Source organism: Haematobia irritans, chromosome 1 (assembly GCF_050003625.1).
Source record: "Haematobia irritans isolate KBUSLIRL chromosome 1, ASM5000362v1, whole genome shotgun sequence".
NCBI classification, from domain to species: domain Eukaryota; kingdom Metazoa; phylum Arthropoda; class Insecta; order Diptera; family Muscidae; genus Haematobia; species Haematobia irritans.
Window position 1 is genome coordinate 122,791,348 of NC_134397.1, and position 9,751 is coordinate 122,801,098.

At 34.6% G+C, this 9,751-nt stretch overlaps 1 protein-coding gene across 1 annotated transcript; it reads right to left on the minus strand.

Moving 5' to 3' along the window:
- Positions 1-1,157: 1,157 nt before the first annotated feature.
- TwdlC (TweedleC) lies at positions 1,158-8,564 on the minus strand. The gene is made up of 3 exons (XM_075302020.1): positions 8,403-8,564; positions 7,387-8,326; positions 1,158-1,284 (listed from the first exon to the last, which is right to left on the minus strand). The coding sequence occupies exons 1-3, from the start codon at positions 8,500-8,502 to the stop codon at positions 1,158-1,160; spliced, it is 1,167 nt and encodes a 388-aa protein (XP_075158135.1). The 5' UTR covers positions 8,503-8,564.
- Between the last annotated feature and the right edge of the window lie 1,187 nt (positions 8,565-9,751).

The window sequence follows — 9,751 nt, forward strand, 5'->3', positions numbered from 1 at the left end:
AAAATGGCTCTTGTAACCATAGCGATGGCAAAATATTTTCATGTACATTTCATACTTTTTCATACCCTTCCCCCATCACAGTTCTCGATTGTTGCAGTGTCACTTACTAGTCTGTGGTAGCGATGAGGCTGAAGTGGAACTTTGAAATGCTGGCAGGGATGCTATACCCTATATAATCCAATTTTCACATAATGAAGGTAATGAATGTCATGTCAAATAAGAAATGTTTTTTTTATCTAAATATGTGTTCTCGACATTTAAAACAAAATGGTCCTCTCACTCGTTTTGACAACAGCTTCCATTATGATGGATATCAGAGCTTCAGTCCCGACCACACCTAGCACTACCCTTATTGGTTACATGAATATGTCACCCACATTTTAATTATATCAAAATTTGATGAATGTGTCTCACCCTTGTCAAATAAATTCTTATTAAGTTGTTTTCCGAAACAAATGCTTGTCTGGCCCTTGCATGCGTTCACAACTTTATTATCCAACTATGTTGTTTTGGCAACAAATGAAGCGGTTAAAATAACACCATCGAAATAAAATTCAAAATCAGGGTCACTCAACACACAACACCTGTTGCGAATTTTGGCCTGAAAATGATAACATCGACTTCTTAAAAATTCAATATAAAGAAGTCTACATAGTGATGTGTGAATTCCACATAGTCTGTCTATGGAAGGTAATACTCGTAACGAAGCTAAATGGAGCCACACAATAAATCACAGTAATTATTGGGAATTATTGTCTTTGAGTACCTTTGTTCAAAGTGTTAATGGAGAGACGTACAAAAATTTGAGGGGATGGTGAGGGGGGGGGGGGCTGTATAACCCTTGTCTGAGGGTTGACTTGATGAAAACTTCCAACATCATTTGGTTAACATTCAACATCCATTAACCGCAAACGACAAAATATTATCCAGCTGACTACCAAAACCCCTACAGGCAGACAGAGAAACAGAAGGATAGAGCGACGGACGAACAGAAATCCAGATGGATGGTCTAATTTCAGTAATGCGAGATTTAATACCGGCATATAAAAAGACGGGAAATGGCAAAAGCCAAATTTCACTTTATAGGCCTCTCAAAAGGAATGTAATTAGGCAAAATCTATCTCAGCTCTTGTTTATGGTTCTTGTTCTTTTTGTGGTTAACATGCTTGTGTTTGTATTATGTGATTTATGCTTTCTGCTTCTGCCGATGATGAGGCAATCTTAGTAAGAATCCTTATTCGATGCCAACAATGGAACACTGATGTAATTAGACCCATATCACGGCTTTGTAAAAGTTCACACGAGACAATATGACGAATAATCCTTGTCGTTTTTATCCACATTTATGCAAATCATCTAAATGATATCAGATTAGTAGGAAAATCAATCCAAAGGAAAAACAAGTAAGGAAAGTCTAAAGTCGGGCGGGGCCGACTATATTATACCCTGCACCACTTTGTAGATCTAAATTTCCGATACCATATCACATCCATCAAATGTGTTGGGTGCTATATATAAAGGTTTGTCCCAAATACATACATTTAAATATCACTCGATTTGGACAGAATTTGATAGACTTTTACAAAATCTATAGACTCAAAATTTAAGTTGGATAATGCACTAGGGTGGAACACAATTTTAGTAAAAAAAATATGGGAAACATTTAAATCTGAAGCAATTTTAAGGAAACTTCGCAAAAGTTTATTTACGTTTTATCGCTCGATACACGCAAAGAAAAAAAACGTTTGGAAAACGTGTACCGAAAACGTTTTTCTTTTGTTAGAGTTTTTTGAATTGCTTCGAAAATTTTAAACATTTATCACCAAAAAAAATCGTTTGTTACAAAATTTTTATTTTTTCAATAAAAAAAGTTATTTTTGAAACAACAACACAGTCCATTTCGTTTATATCAAACACTCGTCTTTTCTGAATTTAGGTCTTTAATAAGACACATTTTACAGTTCAAAATTTAATATACTACAATGTAATGTTGAACATTTTTTCGGAATCTTCCGAACATATCTGGAATATATGTAAAAAAAAACTATGGTCGAAGCAGGGATCGAACCCACGACGCTTGGCATGCAAGTCGGACGTAGCAACCACTGCACCACGGTGCCAAACTAAATGTTTGTTTCTGTTAAATAAACTTTTTTTATTCGGTTCGTGGGCGCCGCAAGCTATGCTATATAAATATAACATATAGGGATATTTATCTATTGATGACCATAACAGGTACATAGCTCAGTGGTTAGTGTGTTGGCTTACAAAGTGCATGGTCCGCGGTTCGATTCTCCGTCTAGGCGAAAGGTAAACAAAAATTAAAATTTATAAAATCGTATAATTTCTTCTACATTATTGGTATTACAGGAAAATGTGTTAAGAACTAACAAACATCGTGGATGTGAGAAAGATGTGAGGGAAAATGCAATTAGCAAGAAAACGATGTTTTTTTTTTTGAGTTTGTCCTTATGAAATTGTTTTTACATCCTGGAAAAGAATAAACGTTTATCACAAAAAGTATATATTTTATCCCAAATACACTTCCTTACAGCGAAAAGCAAATGGGAAACGAACTTTGTTTGTCTAAAATTTCGTTTGGGAGGAAAGAATTATTTCTTTGCGTGTATGTATGTATTAGAAGTTTAGGAGAATTAGAGTCATTTTTACAACTTTTCGACTAAGCAGTGGCGATTTTACAAGGAAAATGTTGGTATTTTGACCATTTTTGTCGAAATCAGAAAAACATATATATGGGAGCTATATCTAACTTTGATCCGATTTCAACCAAATTTGGCACGCATAACTACAATGCTAATTCTACTCCCTATGAAAAAATGAAATGAAAGCTATATATGGGAGATATATCTAAATCTGAACCGATTTCACCCAAATTTGGCTGGCATATCTACAATCCTAATTCTACCCCCCGTGCAAAATTTCAACTGAATCGGAGTTAAAAATTGGCCTCTGCGGTCATATGAGTGTAAACCGGGCGAAAGCTATATATGGGAGATATATCCAAATCTGAACCGATTTCAACCAAATTTGGCACGCATACACTGAAAAAATATTGTCGTGAGGTCAAAGATTCCATGTCTTTAAAATACGAATGCAAATTTTGCTTACCATAAAAGACGCATTTCTTTAGCATAAAGTTTTTTTCCAAGACCAAAAGTCGATAAACTTTTCAATGAAGTCGTATTGTCCTTATAATTAAGTGATTTGATTTAAAAATAGATATCATAACATGAAAGAAAAATGTTTGGGCTAAGGTCAACTTGACTTTAATAATTCAGAAAAAATCTTTAAATTTAATGAAATTGTCTTTAAATTTGTTGTCTTTTTGCATCTTGACTACAAAGCAAAAATCGTTCAAATATAGGGCATGTTTTTCAACACTTTATTTTAAAGACTTTTTTACATGAAACACAACATAATTTCTACTGGAAGTCGAGTCTTAATTTGGAAAATAAAGTTGTCGTTATTTCGTTTTTAAAGGACTTTGATAGCATATAAAGAAAAAAAGCTGAAAAAGCGAAAAATTAAAATTTGCTTCCTAGAAGCAAGTACACAAAACCCGAATTTAAAAGAGAATTATGTCTTAAAAGTATCCTTACTTGTATTCTCCGCTTCTTTGGCTCGGAATCAATACCAAAATTTTTAAAATAAAGACAAAATCTTTGGAACCGAGTATGCTTTTTTTTCAGTGTAGTTACAATGCTAATTCTACTCCCTATGCAAAATTTCAACTAAATCGGAGCAAAAAATTGGCCTCTGTGGGCAAATGAGTGTAAATCGGGCGAAAGCTATATATGGGAGCTATATCTAAATCTGAACCGATTTGGCTGATATTTTGCAAGTTTTTCGAGACTCATAAAATATTCGGATGTACGGAATTTGAGGAAGATCGGTTGATATACACGCCAATTATGACCAGATCGGTGAAAAATATATATGACAGCTATATCTAAATCTGAACCGATCAATAGGTATCGTCTTTGAGAAGAAACAGGACCCTATACCAAATTTTAGGACAATCGGACTAAAACTGCGAGCTGTACTTTGCACACAACAATACATCAACAGACAGACGGACATCGCTAAATTTAATTCTAAGCCGATCCGTCTACTAAAAGGTTGGTCTATGGTTACTCCTTCTTGGCGTTACATACAAATGCACAAACTTATTATACCCTGTACCACAATAGTGGTGAAGGGTATAAAAATATGATGAGAGTGTCCATAAACTTACTCTTGGAATTTGTGTATGCATTGTGACATATTTTAGCATTTTTAACACACGGCGATTGTGATGGGGGTATAATAAGTTTGCCATTCCGTTTGTAAAACATCGAAATATCGCTTTCCGACTATACGAAGTATATATTCTTTATCAGAGAGAAATTCTAAGACATACTACAGATGTCCACTTCTCTGCAATAATGAATCTATCGCTCTGAAATTTGGTACAGATTATTTTTTTGCCTAGACTCCAACAACTTGGAAACTAAACCCTCAAAAAAATCGCATCTGTAACATATGCCCCAAACACATTTTTCTTAAAGCATATATATTTTCAGAATTGGTCCAAACAAAATATTGTTTGTATTGTTCTCCTTAGGACATACAGTAATAGCAAAATTTTTAATGAAATTTTCTTTGTCTATATATATATATATAGTTTTAAGGCGCCAATTGTTTACTTCCATTCTTGTACTTGCAGCATACTCCTAGAGAGTATCTCTTTCTAAAGACATATATGTTTATAGGCTATTTCTAAATTAATATATGTTTGCATCCAAGCATTTTATATTTACAAACATAATATGTTGTAACATATTAACATATATGTCCCAAACATGTTATGCTAATTTATGAACATTATATGCTTGCACTCAGAAATAGTTAATATGCTAAAAATTTGAGATCCAAACATATAATTTTTACACCGAAACATATGAAAAACAGTCTTTTCCGTCCGTGTAGGACGGATGTCCACAATTTCAACAGTCGTGGCACTGAATCTACAAGGCGAGGTAAGGTGTGATCTCAATTTGGATGCGAATTAAAAATGTTTGTGATATTTTGCCAAATAAATAATTTTATAATTTTTTACGCTTGTCTGAAACGTTAGACCTCAAAAATTTTTCGCATTTTTTCGACCCAATTTAAATAGTTTGTACCATTTTAGTAATTGTTACTTTGTTTTTGACAATATGAAACAAATAACTACACTGAAAAAAATATTTACGGCATATTAAAGATTATGCAACCTAAATTTTAGGAAATTTTCAAAATATTAGGGACAAATTTCTTTACAATAATGAATTTTTAATTATAATAAAGTTTACAATATTTGCTTCAATTTTTTTTTCATTAAATTTAGGATACAAATTTTGTAAATTTGCGTCCCTCCGCCAAAGTTGCATGTCTTTAAATTACGGCAAATTTTCCTTAAAATAAAGATAGATATTTTTGATTTAAAGAAATCGTGCTTAAATTAACTGATATATTGATTAAATCTTTAGATTTAAGATAAAAACGTTTCACATATAGGCTAAGACTTATTTTGAGGATTTAGCATCTTTGGATTAAAGTTTTGTTTTTGGTATTAAGAAAACATTTTTTACCTTGAGGTATCCGTTATCATTTGGATTTTTAAACTGGCATTTGTTTGTACGTGAATAGCTTTATTAATACGCCGCGTAAAGAGAATGAAAATAAATGAGATCTGAATCCTAATTTTAATTTTATTATTATTTAAGGTCAGATAGGTCGCTAAAAAAAATGCCTTTATTTTAAAGAAGCCGCATCTTTGGCTCGGAATCAATATCAAAATCCCTATGGGAAGTCGAAATCTTTGGATCCTTCCCTGAAAATTTCATGAAATCGGAGAACTTAGGTTAAATTTTCAAGAAGTCGCGCAAAGTGAAGGTCGTCCTCCCCAACCAAATATCAACAACTATGGTATCCTATTTTACCCATCACACTGAAAAAAATATTGTCGTGAGGTCAAAGATTTCATGTCTTTAAAATACGAATACAAATTTTGCTTAGCATAGAAGACGCATTTCTCTAAAATAAAGTTATTTTCCTTGTCCAAAAGTCGATAAACTTTTCAATGAAGTCGTATTGTCCTTATAATTAAGTGATTTGACTTAAAAATGGGTATCTTAACATGAAAGAAAAAATTTATATGCTAAGGTCAACTTGACTTTAATAATTCAGAAAAATTCTTTAAATTTAATGAAATTGTCTTTAAATTTGTTGTCTTTTTGCATCTTGGCTACAAAGCAAAAAATCGTTCAAATATAGGACATGTTTTTCAAAACTTCATTTTAAAGAAGTTTTTTACTTCCAACATAGCATAATTTCTACTGGAAGTCGAGTCCTAATTTGGAAAATAAAGTTGCCGTTAACTCGTTTTTAAAGGACTTTGATAGCATATGAAGAAAAAAAGCTGACAAAGCGAAAAATTAAAATTTGCTTCCTAGAAGCAAGTACACAAAACCTAAATTTAAACGAGAATTGTGTCTTAAAAGTATCCTTACTTGTATTCTCCGCTTCTTTGGCTCGGAATCAATACCAAATTTTTTAAAGTAAAGACAAAATCTTTGGAACCGAGTATGCTTTTTTTCAGTGCACCATCTATTTTCTGCTCTACTTGTTGTTGTTGTTATAGCACTTTGGAGTTGTTTGTAATTTCGGATTTTACAGGAAATATACATACTCCAAATGAGGCTTTGCAGTCCTTGCAGAGTTGAAAACCCTGTGTCGGCCCGGGCCGTAGACAAGGGCGGCAGCCTTTGCATCAAACTCTACTTGAAGATGGAAAGCCCTTATAATAAGGCTTACCATCACCGGACGAATTAGTTTATCATACATCAGATTTTCATGAGAACTACCACGATGCAAATATACTTGTTATTTATTTCTCCCACGCTTACAATTTAAATTTTTATAATGGCGCAGATAAGAACTTTACTTATAGGACATGTCTCAATTACCTATGCCAATTTCGAACAAAGTTACTTCCAAGATTATTTGGTAATGATATTGTTTTCTGGGTAATAATGGTTGCAGATTGCTAATTACTGAGCTCTGTCAAATCTCGAGTGGTGGACCGATACATGAACCATTATCCTCAAAATAAATTTGAATGTATTTTAATTTAATAATAATTTTATTGTGAACTAACATTTAAATGGATTCATTTGTGAAAAACGAATTTTGATGATATGCAATTCTTCTCTACGTTCTAAGATAACAAAACAAAGAGCGATAACAAATAATTTGCCTACAAATCTACGCGAGCCAATGTCCCCCTTCCTTTTTTGAGGGGGTTGTGAGGCAGGGGCACATCGATGAATACTAACTTCTTACTTTCTTCTCTTAACGAAGAAACGGTTGGGAGCACCATACACGGGGGCAGGAGTGCGAGGCTGATCTTCCATATCGGCTACAACAATGGGAGCCGAAGTGGTTTCGGGAGACAAATACTGATTGCTGGGTTCAGCAGCTGTAGTTTGGACTTCATCGTCCACATATGAACCAGCAGTAGGAGCATTGTAAATTTCGGAAATTTGCGATTCTGAATTTGGAGCTTGAGATTCTTCACTAGCCAAAGGACCTGTGGTGGGGAGTTGTTGTTCATATTGGCTGGGATCAATGACATAGTCATTGACATCATTGGAGAGTGGAGAAGAATATTCCTCAGATGACTCTTCAACAGCACTGCGACGTTCACTGTTGTAAGTTGCAGGGGGTGGACCATAGACGGGAGCCTCATCCTTCTTGGTCTTGTATTTAATGAAGAACACTTCTGGTTTGGAGGGTTTGGTAGGTGCTGGTGTGGGAATGACAATGTCGGCGCTGGCTTCAGGTTTCTTGTGCAATACATAGATGAGGGTCTTCTCTTCATTTTGTAGTGCTGGTGGAATTACTGGTGGGCGAATGGCAGGAGCAGCTGGAGCTTTGATGAATACGATTTTGTAGTGCTTCTGTTTGGGTCCAGATTGATGTGTTACACGGGGTTGAATGGCATCATCCTCTTCGAAATCCTTTGGAGGTACATGAACATAGATGTGCTTGTGGACTTGTGTCTCAGTGGGACCATTGTCATAACCTGACTGATATTGACTCGAGGAGGAATGACGATAGGCAGCATTGTAGGAATCCTCTTGGGAACTACCCAAAATTGCATTATCAGCTGGAGCAGTAGTATCGGCAGAGGGTACAGCATCCGTGCTATGAGAACCAAATCCTGTAAAACCAAGATCGGAGGGCAATTGCTGTTGATACACATGAGATTCAATGGCATGACCTGTAATTGAAAAAAAAACAAAAATGGGGAATACTTTAACAACTATTCCATAACCCAGAGATGTGGGTGATATTACCTCCTCTCTGATTGGGTGGCAAATACTGTGAAACTGGAGGTTCGGGACGAGCTGAGACCACAGCCAATGCTAGGCAGGAAAACAAAACGAAAAAACGCATTTCGATTCTCTTTGGTTATCCTTCAAATGTAGAGCTAGTAATTTGGGATTCACTTGATTGCAAATTCGATTTGTAATGAAATGAACTTAGGAAGACAAGATGTGCTACTGATGTCTCTCCAAATGCTGCCTAGCTCATTTATACTAACCAAACGATTTGAAACATTTGACTTGATTTTGTCGTTGGTGGTGGGGAACATCGACTTTAAGAGATTCCACTAAAATCTCATTTAAGTTCACGAATTATTTAATTAAAATTTCATATACCCAAGTGAAACAACAACAACACCGATGGTGTTTAACCAAAACAAAAAAACAGTCAAAACAATTACCAACCAACAACAATAAGAAAACCCTCAAAAATATCAAGACCACCAAATATGTGACGCTTACTACTACTGGCCCCATTCAATAGCCCCACCATCAAATGAGAGTTTAGAAGAACTACAATAACGACCACAGACAAATTACCAGGCAGCCGGGTAATTTGTAAAACATTTATGATCCAATAGAGCCAAATGAAGTATACAATTCCAGAGCAGCAAAGTCAATTGGACAACCAAACACTGCACACAGAGATGGACGGACGGACGTAGGTTGACGATTGTTATGGCTTCAAATCAACGATATTGATTATTGTAACAGTGATTACTCTGATGATAATGATGTGTGTAGTATTACCCCCCGAAAAAAATACAAAATTTTGTTTTAAACCTCTAAAGATGGTGGGTCATTGATTAGTTTTATTTTTAGGGGATGCAACATTAAGGTGGGTGATTTTTTCGTTCACATACACTATGAGTGACAACAAATTATACAGACGTAAGTCAGTCAGGTCGAATCTACCAATACCAACCACATAGAAAACAAGCATGCCCGGTTCCAAAGATTTTGTCTTTACAATAATGATTTTGGCACTGATTCCGAGCCAAATAAGCGGAGAATTGAAGCAAGGACAAATCCAAGTCTCAATTCTCGTTTAAAATTAAGTTTTGCCTACTAGGAAACAAAATTTAATTTGTTTGTTTTTTTCAGCTTTTTTCTTCGTGTCATTTTTTCTTAAAGTCCTTAAAAAACGTGTTAACGACAACTTCAATTTCAGGCTCGACTACTAATAGAAATTATTCTTTGTTTAATTCTAAAATTTTTAAAAATTCTTTTTTGCTTTGTAGCAAAGGTACAAGGTACGGGATCTCAATGGTAAAACTTTTCTTGAATTTTCTTTGCTATAAACCTTACGAGACCTTTCT

Bases quoted from the DNA above. Each gene is read 5' to 3' on its own strand.
- TwdlC (XM_075302020.1), bottom strand. From the start codon at position 8,502: ATGCGTTTTTTCGTTTTGTTTTCCTGCCTAGCATTGGCTGTGGTCTCA. The intron at 8,327-8,402 runs GTAATATCACCC...TTTCAATTACAG, and splicing joins GCCACCCAATCAGAGAGGAG to GTCATGCCATTGAATCTCAT. The intron at 1,285-7,386 runs GTAAGAAGTTAG...ACTTTTACAAAG, and splicing joins TTCTTCGTTAAGAGAAGAAA to CCGTGATATGGGTCTAATTA.